General features: G+C 51.6%; 2 protein-coding genes across 6 annotated transcripts in view; one reads left to right on the top strand and one right to left on the bottom strand.

Annotated features, from left to right (window-relative positions):
• Window positions 1–894: 894 nt before the first annotated feature.
• RXFP4 (relaxin family peptide/INSL5 receptor 4) lies at window positions 895–3,141 on the top strand (the record flags this gene model as incomplete). The annotated part of the gene is given in 6 exon segments (XM_080691577.1): window positions 895–1,086; window positions 1,090–1,180; window positions 1,183–1,440; window positions 1,443–1,630; window positions 2,323–2,435; window positions 2,838–3,141. Coding segments are annotated over 6 exon segments (1,146 nt in total).
• Window positions 3,142–8,835: 5,694 nt separating this feature from the next.
• The window catches only part of ARHGEF2 (Rho/Rac guanine nucleotide exchange factor 2), a gene marked incomplete at both ends in the record, with an annotated part of 33,248 nt that continues 26,158 nt past the window's right edge, over window positions 8,836–15,925 (bottom strand). For 3 of the 5 annotated variants that reach the window (XM_080692910.1, XM_080692912.1, XM_080692913.1), the window contains 9 exons: window positions 8,836–8,909; window positions 10,833–11,016; window positions 12,516–12,955; window positions 13,121–13,175; window positions 13,355–13,390; window positions 13,987–14,054; window positions 14,146–14,265; window positions 14,577–14,777; window positions 15,704–15,771. In XM_080692910.1, the coding sequence (XP_080549036.1) occupies window positions 8,836–8,909; window positions 10,833–11,016; window positions 12,516–12,955; window positions 13,121–13,175; window positions 13,355–13,390; window positions 13,987–14,054; window positions 14,146–14,265; window positions 14,577–14,777; window positions 15,704–15,771 (1,246 nt within the window). Of the gene's footprint in view, window positions 8,910–10,832; window positions 11,017–12,515; window positions 12,960–13,120; window positions 13,176–13,354; window positions 13,391–13,986; window positions 14,055–14,145; window positions 14,266–14,576; window positions 14,778–15,703; window positions 15,772–15,925 lie in introns of all 5 variants that reach the window. The other 2 variants (XM_080692909.1, XM_080692911.1) reach the window with 1 other exon arrangement.

The following is a 15,925-nucleotide window of genomic DNA, read 5'->3' as shown; positions in this document are numbered from 1 at the left end:
TGACCTTTTTCCCTGGGCCCCCAGGGAGCACTTTCTGCAGCAGGGCTCTGTACTATTAGGACTGTAGGGGCTCTAGTTGATCGTTGTCGCTCCTGAGACAGGGGATGTCCAGCTCTCCCTGGGGTGGAAGCTTGAGGCTGCTTTTTACTGGGATGGAACCCAGGGGCATTCTACCTCCAAGCTTCACGACCCCAGCCCTATTTTTTTATTCTTTTTTTTTTATTTTTTATTTTTTTTGGTGGTACTGGGGGTGGAACCCAGAGGCTTTCTACCTCCGGGCTATACTCCCAGACCTTTTTTTTATATTTTATTTGGAAACAGGGTCTCACTAAGTTGCTTGAAGCCTCACTGAGTAGTTGAGGCTGGCTTCGAACCCGTGCGATCCTCCTGTCTCAGCCTCCCAAGCACGGGGATTACAAGTGTGCGCCACCATGCCCAGCTTTATTCTTTATTTTGAAACAGGGTCTCACTGTGTTGCAAAAGGCCTCACTAAGTAGTAGCTGAGGCTGTTCTCAAACCCCGATCCTCCTGTCTCAGCCTCCTGAATTCTGGGATTACAAGCGTGCACCATCACACCGGGCTGGGGCTGCTTTATACAATGGGTAACTCTCCCTTCTCCCCTTCCTCTCTGCTGTATAGAGCTCTCTTACACAAGCATGCATACACACACGTGCACGTGTTTAAGTTCAGACCCAGCCCTGCCCCACCTACCACCAATCTTGCCCAACAGGATGGGGGTAGCTGGTCACCCACAGCCCTCCCCCTGAGGTGTGGGTGTGGGCGCAGGCCAGGGCTCCCGGCAGTCAGAGGTCCCAGAGAGACACTTGTGCCCTGAGTCTCCTGTCGAGAGGAGCTACGGTGGCCCCGGGCACCACCGACCTCCTGTGCCCCACGATGCCCACGCCCAACGCCTCTTCCCCTCTGCCCATTATCTCCGGGGTGAACACCTCTGCAGACAGCGTGCTGAGCGCAGAGGATGCTGCCATGCCAGTCCAGCTCCTTGCCCTGAGGGTCACGGTCACCCTGGCCTATGGGTTGGTGGGGGTCATTGGCTTGCTGGGAAATCTGGTGGTGCTGTGGGTGCTGTGAGTCCTGGGGAACTGTGCTCAGCCAGCCCCGGGCCCACCTTCCGACACCTTCGTCTTCAACCTGGCTCTGGCTGACCTAGGGCTGGCGTTCACCTGCCCTTCTGGGCTGCCGAGTCGGCCCTGGACTTCCACTGGCCTTTTGGAAGTGCCCTGTGCAAGATGGTCCTGACAGCTAAAGTCCTCCACATCTATGCCAGCATCTTCCTCATCGTGGCCCTGAGCATCGCCTATTACTGGCTGGTGGTCATGGCTGCGGGGCCGGGCGCCCACCTCTCACTCTTTTGGGCCCGCATGGCCACCCTGGTAGTGTGGCTGGTGGCCGCTCTGGTGACTGTGCCCACGGCCATCTTTGGGCCGAGGGCGAGATCTGGGGGGTGTGCCTCTGCTTGCTACGCTTCCCCAGCAAGTATTGGCTGGGTGCCTACCAGCTGCAGAGGGTGGTCCTGGCCTTCGTGGTACCCCTGGGCATCACCACCACCAGCTACCTGCTGCTGCTGGTCTTCCTGCGGCGGTGGTGGCAGCCATGGCGAGAGGACCTCAGGGTGGTTGCCTGCTCTGTATTTTTTTTTTTTTTCGGGTCTGAGGATGGAACCCAGGGGCGTTCAACCTCCGAGCTACACCCCCCACCCCCGTCCTATTTCTTTATTCTTTATTTTTTGGTGGTACTGGGGGTGGAAACCAGAGGCTCTCTACCTCCAGGCTATACTCCCAGACTTTTTTTTTTTTTTTTTTTGGAAACAGGGTCTCACTAAGTTGCTGAAAGCCTCACTAAGTAGCTGAGGCTGGCTTCGAACCTGTGTGATCCTCCTGTCTCAGCCTCCCAAGCGCGGGGATTATAAGCATGCGCCACCACGTCAAGCTCTTTTATTCTTTATTTTTTAAACTGGGCCTCACTGAGTTGCAGAGGGCCTCACTATGTAGCTGAGGCTGTCCGCGAACCATGATCCTCCAGGTCTCAGCCTCCCGAATGCTGGGATTACAAGCATGTACCACCACCACCACGCCCAGCTTCTGTCCATATTCTTTTTTTTTTTTTTTTTTTTTTTGTGGTACTGGGGTGGAATCCAGAGGCTTTCTACCTCCGGGCTATACTTTCAGACCTTTTTTATATTTTATTTGGAAACAGGGTCTAAGTTGCTGAGAGCCTCACTAAGTAGCTGAGGCTGGCTTCTAACCCATGTGATCCTCCTGTCTCAGCCTCCCAAGCGTGGGGATTACAAGCGTGTGCCACCACGCCCGGCTTGCTTCTGTCCATATTCTAATGGCCTCTTTTTTCTTCTGCTGGTACCCCAACCATGTGGTCATACTCTGGGGCATCCTAGTGAAGTTTGACCTGGCGCTCTGGAGGTAGAGGCCTTGTACCTCCAGGCTACACTCCCAGACCTATTTTATTTATTTATTTATTTATTTATTTATTTATTTATTTATTTTTGGTGGAACGGCGGGGGGGGGGGGAACCCAGAGGCTTTCTACCTCCGGGCTATACTCCCAGACCTATTTTATATTTTATTTTGAAACAGGGTCTCACTAAGTTGCTGAAAGCCTCACTAAGCAGCTGAGGCTGGCTTCGAACCTGTGTGATCCTCCTGTCTCAGCCTCCCAAGCACGGGGTTTACAAGCGTGCACCACCACGCCCGGCTCCCAGACCTATTTTATATTTTATTTGGAAACAGGGTCTCAAGCCAGCGAGGCTGGCTTCGAACCTGCTAGATCCTCCTGTCTCTGCCTCCCAAGAGTGGGGATTACAAGCGTGTGCCACCACGCCCCATACGTAGTCTTCCCGGTCACCACCTGCCTGGCACACGGCAACAGCTGTGTCAACCTCGAACTGTACTGTCTCCTGTGGCAGGAGCCCCAGCAGAACCTGGATGACAATGTCAGGAACTTGCGATCGAGACTGTGGCCCAGGCGGCCAGGCTGGGAGGAGCATGTGGCCCTAAAGGAGGTAGGCAGGCAGTGGGGAGCACCTTTTCCCCAGGAGAGTGGCCCTTCTCCCAGGCCCACGACAGTTGCCAAAGGGTCGAAGGGTTGCCCGGGTGACGCCACAAGTTAAACACTCTTTCTGGGATCTGCCGGGTGTGGGACCACACACATATCCCAGGAAGAGGCTGGGCAAGATTGCCAAGCTGCAGCATCTTTGGGGGAAGTCTGATCTTTGATCAAATCTGGGTGTGGTGAGGGAAGCCTAACCCAGGTCAAAGCAGGATGTGACAAAGTCTCTTTGGAGGCAGGAAAGAAGAGGGACTGAGAATAAATCTCTTTATCCATGAATTGTCTTGATCTTTTATCCCAGTGCCACATCTAGTTCAGTGTGAGACAGTTTCTGCCTTCAGCAAGTTTTTCCAAGAAATTTTTCCTTAGGGGTCTAGGCTAACAGAACTGAGGGTCCACCTCTTTTCTTCTGTACTCTCAGCTCAAAACAGGGCACTCCTTTTCTCCTTTTCTGGCACCAAGGCAAAAAATGTTCTCCTTCTCAAGCCATCTTCTCTGAGCTACACGCCCAGTCCTGTTTTTTTTTTTTTTTTTTTTCTTTTTTCTTTTTGGTGGTACTGGGGTTCCTGGAATCCCTTCTACTTCTGGACTACACTCCCAGACCTATTTTATATTTTATTTGGAAACAGGGTCTCTTAAACCAGCGAGGCTGGCTTCGAACCTGCGTGATCCTCCTGTCTCCGCCTCCTAAGCACGGGGATTACAAGTGTGTGCCACCATGCCTGGCTGTTCTTTATTTTAAAACCCCAGAGTTTCGCTAAGTTTCAGAAGGCCTCACTAAGTAGCTAAGGTTGGCCGTGAACCTGTGATCCTCCTGTTTAAGCCTCCCAAGTACTGGGATTACAAATGTGCACCACCATACCCAGCTGACCCTCTTCTTATGTCTCAGAGATGCCCACAGAAACTTGATGCTAGGTTAAGCTTTAGCCTCCTCTGAAGGGACATCCTAGGTGTGGGGTCTTGCTAGAATCACAGGCATCTATCAAACCCTAGATGTAAAACCCTGGTGCTGATTGAAAATACTTGTTCGTCAATTTTTTTATTTTTGTAGTACTGGGAATGGAACCCAGGGTCGTTCTACCTCTGGGCTATGCTCCCAAACCTACATTTATTTATTTATTTATTTATTTATTTATTTATTTATTTATTTATGGCACTGGGGATGGAATCCAGGGGCATTCTACCTCCAAGCTGCACCCCCAGCCCTATTTTTTATTCCTTATTTTGAAACAGGGTCTCACTGACTTGCAAAGGTTGAGGTTGTCCGCGAACCCAGATCCTCTTGTCTCATTCTCCCAAATGCTGGGATTACAAGTGTGCGCTACCATGTCCGGCTTTCCAAATCCTGATTTAAAGAGATGACTTGGGCACGGTGGTGCACTCTGGTAATCCTCGTACTTGGGAGGCTGAGACAGGAGGATCGCACGTTTGAGGTCAGCCTCAGCAACTTAGTGAGACCCTTTGCAACTTGGTGAGACCCTGTTTCAAAATAAAAAATAAAAAATAGAGCTGGGAGTGTAGCTCAGAGGTAGAATGTTCCTGAATTCAATCCCCAGTACTGCTAAATAATAATAATAATAATAATAATAATAATAATAATAATAATAATATAGGGCTGGAGATGTAGATCAGAGGTGGAATGCCCCTAGCTTCCATCTCCAGTTCCAGGGAAAAAAAGCCATCAGAGGGACTTTCTGAGCAGCATCTAGAAAGTGAGGCAGCAGAGGAGACAGGGTGACCTCCACCTCTGTGGACCCCACACACACTCAGGACCAACTCCCTGGTGTGGTCTCCTAGCCCAGGGCCACCCCGGGACCCATGGTCCAGGAGCAGCAACACGTGCTCTGGAGGGGAGGCTGGTGCCTCCAGAAGCCCCTGTCCATTTAGTCGAGCAAAGAGGCCACCCAATTCACATGGCGTTGGGCAATGGGAAAGAGATTTAATTATCCTCTTGATATGCAATCTCCTCTCTTTGGTAATGTTTAAATGGGTCCCTAAAACTCCAGGTCTGGACCCAGCTAACTCAAGAAGATGGAAGCCCCTCCCCCTGCTAAGTACGCCCCTTCCCACCCCAGCAGCTTCTCTGGTGGTCCAGCTGGGCTCCGGATATTGGCTCCTCTGGGGGAGCGTCTCAGCTTTATGGGAAGTGGTGGTAAATATTGACAAAAGTCAGAGATGAATGAATGCACAGAGGCCTGGCTTTGGAGGGGGTAGGGGAGAAACTGAGGCAGGGACCTGCATGGAGGGCGTGGCAGGCTGGGCACAGCAGGTCTGGGCCTCTTCTGTCAGTGTCAGCCGGGCACAGTGGCGCCTGCCTATAATCCCAGGTGTTGGGAGGCTGAGACAGGAGGGCTGCGAGTTTGAGCACAGGCTCAGCAACTCAGTAAGACCATTTCTTTTTATTTACTTTTGCGCATCTGGGGATAGGACCCAGGGGTCACCCCCTGCACTACTTTTTATTCTTTATTTTGAAATGGGGTCTAAGTTGCAGAGAGCCTCACTAAGTAGCTGAGGGCGTCCTTGAACCGCTGGGATTGGAAGCATGCACCACCACGCCCCGCTCAGTAAGACCATTTCAAAATAAAAAATAAAAAAGGGCTGGTGTTATAGTTTGGAGGTAAAATGCCCAAGATGAATCCCTAGTAACTAGAGCGCGCGCGCACACACACACACACACACACACACGCACACACGCACACACACACCCTGCAGTGTTTGGTAGAGGCTGGATCTTGGCTCCCTGAAGTGCAAAGCCACAAGAGCTTTGAAAACTGAAGTGGAGCCGGGCGTGGTGGTGCCCGCTTGTGTCCCAGCATCCGGGAGGCTGAGACCGGGGGATTGCGGTTCACGGACAGCCTAAGCTAATTAGTGAGGCCCTCAGCAACATAAAGAATTAAAAAATAGGGCTGGGGGTGTGGCTCGGAGATAGAATGCCCCTGGGTCTCATTCCCAGTCCCTAGGGGGGAAAAAAACTGGCTATCACCAGCATCTCAGAAAAGCGCTTTGGTGCCACAATTCGGGCTTGAGTACAAGGAGGGGGCTAGTTTTTTTTTTTTCCTCCATAGTACTAGGGATTGAACCCAAGGGCATTCTACCTCTGGAGCTACACCCCCAACCCTTTTTATTTCTTATTTGGAAACAGTGTCAGTAAATTGCTGAGGCTGAGCTTGAACCTGCGATCCTCCTGTCTCAGCCTCCCAAGTTCTGGGATTACAGGTTTGCACCACCAGGCCTAGCAAGGAGGGGGTTTTGGTAAAGAAAGGGTCCTGAGCTACTGGGATGCAAGCAGGGATGCTCTGCAGTCAGCTATGGCTTACCACCCCTGCTATGGGAGCTTCCTCCTGCTTCTTAGATCTATGACCCTTCTCAGTGGCCTCTGGGTGCTACCTACCATCCCCACGTCCTCCCTCCGTTCAGCTTTGCAGGCCTGTGTCCTGATGGGAGACAAGTGCTGAGACCTGTGTTGTTTTTGAAGCTTCAATCTCTGACATTTTTAGACAGAATAACCAAGGGGTGGGGGGCAGTAGTAAAGGGCTGGAACTGGGAGAACTGGCTCCTTCCTGGTGTGCCTACTCTGGCCTGGCAGCTTTTTGGCAGGATATGATATCATTTCCTGCCCTCAACGACTCCCATCATGGATGAGATAAAGCTCCCTGTAAAGTCCAAATGCTGGTGGACTGGACAATTCTTGACAGCCCATCACTCAATTTCAATTCCTCCTTCTAGCTGGAGTCCTGAGCCCCATTTTTCTCATCTCCCCCTCAGGGTATGGGGGGGATGTGTGTGTATCAGCAACCCTTGACTCTCTCTCCCCTCATAGCCAAGCATCGGCTATCTACCAAACAAACAAGAACTGAAACCAGCTCATCTCTTACTGCCTCTCAAAGAGGCTAAGCAAAAGAACAGCTCCTAAGAGAGCTGCCTCTGAAAATGAGTTACCCTGGGAAGAGGGTGACAGGAACCTTGCCAAAGGGGGCAAGAGGCAGATGTCACTTCTAAGCACACACAGACGAAAATAAGCTTTCTAATCCTGGCATCACCAACAGCTGCAGGAACCTTGCTGAGTTCTTTCATTTTATCTGTGTGTGTGTGTGTGTGTGTGTGTGTGTGTGTGTGTGTAGTACTGGGGATGGAACCCAGGGACATTCTACCTCTGAGCTACACCCCCAGCCCTATTTCTCTTTCTCTCTTTCTTTCTCTTTCTTTCTTTCTCTCTCTCTCTTTCTTTCTTTCTTTCTTTCTTTGTGGTACTGGGGGTGGAACCCAGAGGCTTTCTACCTCGGGTTACACTCCCAGCCCTATTTTATATTTTATTTGGAAACAGGGTCTCACTAAGTTGCTGAGAGCTTCACTCAGTAGCTGAGGCTGGCTTCCAACCTGTGCGATCCTCTTGTCTCAGCCTCCCGAGCGCGGGGATTACAAGGAGCGCCACCACGCCCGGCATATTATTTTTAAAACAGGGTCTCACCAAGTTGCCAAGGGCCTCACTAAGTAGCTGAGGCTGTCAGCGAACCACGATCCTTCTGTCTCAGCCTCCTGAATGCTGGGATCACAAGCGTGTGCCACCATGCCCGGCCAGCTTCATTTGTTAATGCTTTCTCTTTTCAGTGAGGCAGAGGCCCTTCAGGCACAAGACCCCACTAGAGAAACTCAGGTCATTGTCTCACCATCACCTTCAGAACTGGCAGATACCAGACAGCATCTCATGGGGTTTCAGGTCTTTAATTTTCCCTGCTTGATATTTTTGCTTTTTTCTTTTTTTTAACAATCATATTGGCAGAAAAATGGCTAGAGCTGGTGGGTACTGGGGGAAGAGTCCATTGAAAAGCCCCCCAAATTCACTGTAAGGTTTCAGGTCTTGGTAGCCAAGGTGGGAGATGAGGTCAGGGTTTGTAGAGATTTCCCGGGCCACCCTAGAACTTTTTCCCAAATGGCCGACAAAGTCATCAAAATAGGAGCCCCATTACTATAGATGAAGGGAGACGACACGGTCTCCCTAGCCCTAAAGTTCAGAGGTGTGGACATAGAAGGCTACATCTCTAACTGCCTAGTCTTCTTAAAAGTATAAAACACGTGCAGTTGGCTTTGGTACAAAAAAAGAAAACAACAGCAAAACATTCTGGTCCCTGTGGGTTTCCCCCTCCCTCACCCCTAACACCTCCAACCTCTATTCCATCAGCACTAGGAAGCCAGGTTATTGCCCTGGGATTTCCCGAACCATGGACAGAAGGAAGAAGTGGCAGAGGGGGGCGGGGCGAGGGACGTGGCCCCGCCCACAACCCTCCTTAAAGGGGCAGTAGGGTCCTGTGGCTGCAGCCTCTTGTCAAGGATGGGTGTTGCTGGGGAGGTTGTCAGGGCTAGAACCCAGCCTGACAGTCCCCCAGTAGTGTTCAAGGACAAGGCCCCCTGATCCCTATGGCTTGGTTCCCATGTCCCTGGTCCTTTAAATCTCCCCTCTCCCCACCCCCCCATAACTAATAAACAATAAATAAATAAATTTTCCTAAAGTAGAGGGAAGAAGGCATGAAATATTGGCATCTGTGGTGTAGCTTTTGGATGCCACCCAAAAGGGGGTGCTATGGCCTAAATCCCCCAACTTCCTAAGTGGCCCCAGGTATCCAAGGATCCCGAGAGCTGGCAAGGACAATCGACAGTTCTTTCGAATGATCTCTCAACACCGGCAGGTTGGAGCCCCCAAGATTTGCCCCCTCAGGAATGCTCTTCAGCGGGGTGCAGTGCAGGGGCAGGAGTTCCCTTAGCTCTCTGAGGCCAAGGGCTCTCCATCGCGGCTCTCCGCCTCCTCCGGGATGTCCTGCATTCGGGTGAAGTCTGAAGGGACAGGTAAAGGGGGTGAGTGAGTAGGGTCTCCCCCGAGGAGCTGTACCCCACAGTCATGCCTCTCCACGAGCGGGAGGAGGGCTCTGAGAGCCGGGCATGGATGAATCCTTGGTGGGGGAAAAATCTCTGTCGTCAATGCCCCAAAATGTACCCCCATCTATAAGTCCTAGGTGCCTTTTGTAAGGGCACTTAGATACAATTCCATCAATAAACCGAAAAACATCAGAAGATTATAATATGAAATCAAGCTGTGCGTGACGGTGCACACTTGTAACCCTAGCATTCAGGAGGCTGAGACAGGAGGATCGCAGTTTGCAGACAGCCTCAGCCACTTAGTGAGGCCCTTTGCAACTCAGTGAGACCCTGTTTCAAAATAAAGAATAAAAAATCAGGCTGGGGGTGTAGCTCGGGGGTAGGATGCCCCTGGGTTCCATTCCCAGTACCCCCCCAAAATTGTTTTACTATAATAATCGTGTGTGTGTGTGTGTGTGTGTGTGTGTGTGTGTGTGTGTGTGTGTGTTTTACTGGGGATTGAACCTAGGGGCATTCTACCTTTGAGCTACCCCTAGTCCCATTTTAATTAACTAGTTAATTGATTTTTTTATTTTTTGGTACTGGGGATAGAACCCAGGGGCATTCTCTTGCCAAGTTATACTCCCAGCCCTACTTTATTTATTATTTATTGGTACTGGGGATGGAACCCAGGGGACTTCTATCTCTGAGCTATACTCCCAGTCCTATTTTTTTCTGTTTTCATTTTTTTGACTACACCCCCAGCCTGATTTTTTTTTTTTTTTGGGTGGGTCTGGGGATGGAACCCAGGGGCATTCGACCTCCGAGCTACACCCCCTCCCCTATTTTTTATTCTTTATTTTGAAAACAGGTCTAACTAAGTATCTGAGGCTGTCGGTAAACCAGGATCCTCTATTCTCAGCCTCCCGAATGCTGGGATTACAAGCATGTGCCACCGCACCCATCTTTTTTTTTTTTTTTGGTGGTACTGGGGTTCCTGGAAGCCCTTCTACCTCCAGGCTATACTCCCAGACCTATTTTATACTTTGTATTTGGAAACAGGGTCTCTTAAGCCAGCGTGGCTGGCTTCGAACCTGCGCGATCCTCCTGTCTCCGCCTCCCAAGCACGGGTATTACAAGCGTGCGCCACCACGCCCGGCTCTGGCTTGATTTTTTTTATTCTTTATTTTGAAACAGGATCTCACTGGGTTGCCAAGGGCCTCACTAAATAGCTGAGGCTGTCCTGGAACTGCAATCCTCCTGTCTCAGCCTCCCAAATGCTGGGATTGCAAACATGCACCACCATGTCCAGCTCTCACTATCTCCTCTGATAACTTGGAGAAGTTAACCCACCACCACATTCAGCCTTATTTTTTTGCGGGTCTGGGGATGGAACCCAGGCGCATTTAACCTCCGAGCTACACCCCCTGCCCAATTTTTTATTCTTTATTTTGAAATAGGGTCTCACTAAGTTGCAGAGGGCCTCACTCCATAGCTGAGGCTGGCCCTGACCTGCGGTCCTCCTGTCTCAGCCTCCCAAGTACTGGGGTCGCCAGCATGGGCCACTATGCCCAGCTAACAATCTATTTCTTGGGACTGGGAGTGTGGCTCAGTGGTGAGCATGGTTCAATTCCCAGCACTGCACAGAATAATAATAATAATAAATTGATTTCTACTTAGAAAAGTGGGGAATCACCAAAAGCAACTGGAAGAGAGCCCCTTCCAACATTCTGCTTCCGAGAGCCCCAGGACTCAAGGAACAGAACAGGAAGTCCTCTCTGTCCCTCCCAGGAGACACCATGGATCTCAGGGGGCAGTTCCAGCCATTGGGAAGCCACAGCCGGTGGGCTCGTGCACCCAGGCTGTAGCCCACCTGCGCTCCATGGCCCAGCAGGGTCTCACCTCGTGGACTGTGGGGCGGAGATAGGCGGCTGCTGCCCTCCTCTTCACTGCCGGTGTCCGGGTCACTGCTGTCTTGTAGCCGCTCCTCTGGGCTACCCAGCTCCTGCCTCTCTCGGTCCTCGAAAGGCCGGTGGACGGAGCGAATGGTCACAGGTAGATCCAGGCGGTCATGGCCTCGGCTGGGCTGTGGACAGTGGCAGGGGCTGAGCTGCGTGTGTCCAGACTGCGGGGTCCACTTAGCCCAGGATGGTGCGTCCTGCGGACCCCCATGCCCTCCCTGCAGTGGGCCTCACCAATGGCTCCTTCCAGACCTTCGCCACCAAATCATGGTGTGACCACCCCAGGCTACATTCTTTCAGTATCTGTTCCTGCACATGTCAAAGTTTCTTTCTTTTTTGGTTCTGGATATTGGTCGCAGGTGTATTCTATCTCTAAGCTGCAACCCCAGCCATCCTTTTTTTACTTTTTGGTATATGTATGTATGTGTGATACTGAGAATTTAACCTAGGAGCATTCTACCTCTGAGTTATATACCCTCAGCCCTATTTTTTTTTTTTCTTTACAGTACTGGGGATGGAAACAGGGGCATTCTACCTCTGAGCTACAACCCTAGCCCTATTTTTCATTCTGTGTGTGTGTGTGTGTGTGTGTGTGTGTGTGTGTTACTGGGGGTGGAACCCAGAGGCTTTTCTACCTCCGGGCTATACTCCCAGACATATTTTATACTTTATTTAGAAACAGGGTCTCACTAAGTTGCTGAGAGCCTCACTAAATAGCTGAGGCTGGCTTCGAACATGCGCTATCCTCCTGTCTCAGCCTCCCAAGCGTGCACCACCATGCCCAGCTATTCTTTATTTTTTGAAACACAGCCTCACTAGATTTTTGAGAGTCTCACTACTTGCTGATGCTGCCCCCAAACCAGCCTCTAAAGTAGCATCAGATTACAGATGTACAATACTATGCCTGACTCCCAGCCCTATTTACTTATTTATTTACTATTTATTTTGAAACAGGGTCTAAGTTGAAGAAGGCCTTACAGTAGCTGAGGCAGCCCTCCTGTTTCAGTCTCCCATGTACTAGGACTACAGGTGTGAACCACCATGCCCAGATTTCAAAGTATCTTGTGTGTGTGTGTGTGTGTGTGTGTGTGTTGCTAGGATGGAACCCAGGGGCATTCTACCTCTGAGCTACACCCCCAGCCCTATTTTTTTATTCTTTATTTTTTTTTTTGTTTTTTTTTTTTGGTGGTACTAGGGGTGGAACCCAGAGGCTTTCTACTTCCAGGCTATACCCCCAGACCTATTTTATATTTTATTTGGAAACAGGGTCTCACTAAGTAGCCGAGGCTGGCTTCGAACCTGCGCGATCCTCCTGTCTCAGCCTTCCAAGCGCAGGGATTATAAGCGTGCGCCACCATGCCCAGCTATTCTTTACTTTGAAACAGGGCCTCAGTGAGTTGCAAAGGGCCTTACTAAGTAGTAGTGGACTGCGATCCTCCTGTCTCAGCCTCCCAAATGCTGGGATTACAAGCGTGCGCCACCATGCCTGGCTTCCAACCAACACTTTCATATTCTTCAAGTTTGCTGTCTGATTTCATCCAGACACCAATGGCCAGCAGCCTGATGTCTTTTAGGTTCTGCGGCCCTTCTGCCCGTCCTCAGCCCACCACTCTAAGCCCAGTACCTGAGGCGGGGTGAAACTCAAGTATAAGGCGTCGCCGGCTGGGAGGCTGCGTCGCCGAGGATCCAGAGGCCTGCGGGCCCAGGGCGCCTCGGCTGGGAGTGGCTCTGTGTGGCCCAAGGCGGCCAGCTGCCTCCGGGCCTCTTCTGCCTCCCGCTCCAGCAGAGCCCGGGCCTGCTCGCTCTCCCGGAGCCGGGCTTCCAGGCTGCCGGCCTCGGTGGCCCGCTCCTCGCCCAGCCGCCGACAGCGCCGCAGCTCCTCCTGTAGCAGCGCGTGTTGGCGCTGCAGTAGAGCCAGCTCCGTGGCCTGCTTCTCCGAGGCTGCGGGGACGGCCCCAGCCCTGCCTGCTTCCCCATCCCGAGAGTTGGCCCGGGTCAGCTTCTCCCGCCGCTCGGGGCCCTCGGGGAAGCGGGCTTCCATCAGTGTATCCTGCTGGGCCACTGCTGCCTGGGAATAGAATAAAGACGGAGGGCCAGATCAGAGAGCTACTCCAGGGCCCAGGAGAGCTGGGCTGGGGGCACGCCAAACAAAGCCGGGAGGATGAGATGCTCACTCCAACCGCCATCTCTAGCCTGGCTCCTCCCCTTCCCAAGTCCAGCCTTTGCTACAGACCTGCAGGCCGTGAAGAAGTCCATAGAGATTGACCAATCGCTGAAACACCTCCTGGAGACAGAGGAGAAGGAGGGGAAGGGTACCAGTTTCAGGAGAGGAGAACTGCCGGGAAGTTGAACAGGGGCTTCAGTACCATCTGTGGACTACTCCCACCGCCCCACACTGGTCGCTGGTCTTAGGCTAGCATGCGGTCCACTTCGTCCCTGCAACATTCGATTCCCACTCCTCACCTCCTGTGGGGACCTCAGCTGATTCCCATTTCGATCCTGCAGAAATGGGCAAGGAGCAGGAGTCAGACACAGGAGGCGTGGTGCCTGGTCCGGGACCCATGGGCCCGCTGCTCCCCCCAGCCAAGGACTCACCTTCTTTCATTTCTTTTGGTGGTACTGGGGGTGGAACCCAGGGCATTCTACCTCTGAGCTATACCTCCTGCCCTATTTTTTTTATTCCTTTTTTTTTTTTTGCGGTTCTGGGGGTGGAACCCAAGGGGGGGTCTATCTCCAAGCGACACCCCAGCCCTTTTTTTTAATTCTTTACTTTTATTTATTTTAATTTTTTGCAGGTCTGGGGATAAAACCTAGGGGCATTTGACCTCTGAGCTATACCCCCGCCCTAGTTTTTATTCTTCTATTATTTATTTATTTATTTATTTTTGCGGGTCTGGGGATGGAACTCAGGGGCATTTGACCTCGAAGCTACACCCCCTGCCCTAGTTTTTATTCTTGATTTTGAAACAGGGTCTCACTGAGTTGCAGAGGGCCTCACTAAGTAGCTGAGGCTGTCTTCGAACCTTGATCCTCCTGTCTCAGCCTCTCGAATGCTGGGATTATAAGCGTGCAGCACCACGCCCGGCAGGACTCACCTTCTGACTGGAATCCGAGTCCGCTCTGCAAAGCTCAATGGAGCCGTTGAAGGTTCTGGCCTCCCCGTCTGTCAAGAAGGATGGATTGAAGTCGCTTCCCTGGCACCACCCCACCTTCACAGCCCCCCCACCTGCTCCCAGATCCCTGCTGACACTCACTGGCAGTGACCCCAGGACTAGTGTTACCACCGCTGTCCGGTTCCAAGGCCACAGCTGGGTCTCGGGGCGTGGAGAGCAGCTCCACCCCGGGGCCCACCAGCAGGTCTTTCAGGCCCTCCACTGCAGGGAGAGAGGAGGTGGTGAGGACAGAGGAAGAGAGAGCACATCTTCAACAACACACAGACCACTGGGGTGTCGGGAGAGTCCTCCAAAGGAGGCAGGGTTTCACTGACATCATCGCATCAGAGGCACAGATACTTCACGGGCCAGGGGAGAAGCATCAGACATTAGCAAGGAGCATGCCCATCCATCTGCCCCTCCTGGGAACTGGCACAGGGGGCGACTGTGGACCATGGATCGACACCCTGCGGTCTGCGTGGAACCAGGCTGAGCCGTATTATGATGGCGATGAGGTGCTCCTGGACTCTTACCTTCGCGGATGGCATCCTGCAGCAGCCGCTCGCCACGAGGGGACTCGAGGGACTCGGAGCGGAAGAGGCCCCTGGGCAGGGTGGGCAGGGGTATCCCACCGCCACCGTCTTCCTCTGCCTGGAAGTGGGTCATCTCTGCAAAGAGCCCCACCTTCTCCTGCAGCAGTTCCACCAGCGCTCGGTCCTTCTGCTGCAGCTCCACTGCGGACAAAGAGAAGGCAAGTCAACGGCAGGGACCCGCAGGACCCTGGAGGGGCTGGGCAAGCAGGCAGGATTTATTTTGTTCCTTTGGCATTTACAAAAAAAAAAAAAAAAAAAAAAAAAAAAATTGGGGGGTGGGGGGGCGCTGGCGTGGTGCATGCTTGGAATCCCAGTACTTGGGAGGCTGAAACAGGAGAATTCAGATTTAAGGTCAGCCTGAGCTACTTAGTGAAGCCCTCCACATCTTAGTGAGACCCTGTTTAAAAAAAAAGAACAAAAAATAGAGGAGGGGGTTTAGCTCAGAGGTCAAATGCCCCTGGGTTCCATCCCCAGACCCGCCAAAAAAAAAAAAAAAATACAAAATAGGGCTGGGGGTGTAGCTCAGAGGTAGGATTCATCTGAGTTCCTTCTATCCCAAGTACTGCAAAAATAAATAAAGGATTAAAAAAATTGGGCTGGAGGTATAGCTTGGAGGTAGGATTGAAACCCTGGGTTCAATCCTCAGCACCACAATAAATAAATAAATAAATAAATAAATAAATAAATAAATAAATAAATAAGGAAAGAAAGAAAGAAAGAAAGAAAGAAAGAAAGAAAGAAAGAAAGAAAGAAAGAAAAAGAAAAAAGTAAGTTGGGAGGGTGGAGAAGGAGCACATCTAATTTTGTTTTAGGACCAAAATAAAAGAGATTTCTGGCAAAGGTCATGGGTTAGCCTGGCATGGTGGCACAGGCCTGTAATCCCAGTACTTTGGAGGACCTCACTAAGTAGCTGAGGCTGTGAACCGCGATCCTCCTGTTTCCACCACCCAAATGCTGGGATTACAAGTGCGCACCACCACGCCTGGTATTTTTTAATCATTTTATAGTATTCCAATGTGGGGATGTCATCATAAATCTCGCCCTCAGTTTCCCCTGGGGACACTTACTCTTAATTCGCCGCAGGTACGCCTCATCCTCTGTTTCAATCAGGGGGAAGTCCTCCCTGGATGGACACCTAGCGGGGAACAGGTTGGGGAGGCCAGGTTACACGCAGGATACTCTCCTTCTGGTGCGTGTTCTATGCGCCCCTCTTCCGTGAAGACCCCTCTGTTCACACCCTGCTTTAAGCGCTCCGGATTCTCTCCTCTTCTTTTGGTACAGGGGCTCGA

The sequence above is a fragment of the Muscardinus avellanarius genome, assembly GCF_963383645.1.
Source record: "Muscardinus avellanarius genome assembly, chromosome: 3".
NCBI lineage: Eukaryota > Metazoa > Chordata > Mammalia > Rodentia > Gliridae > Muscardinus > Muscardinus avellanarius.
This window is presented reverse-complemented; position numbering and strand designations above follow the sequence as displayed.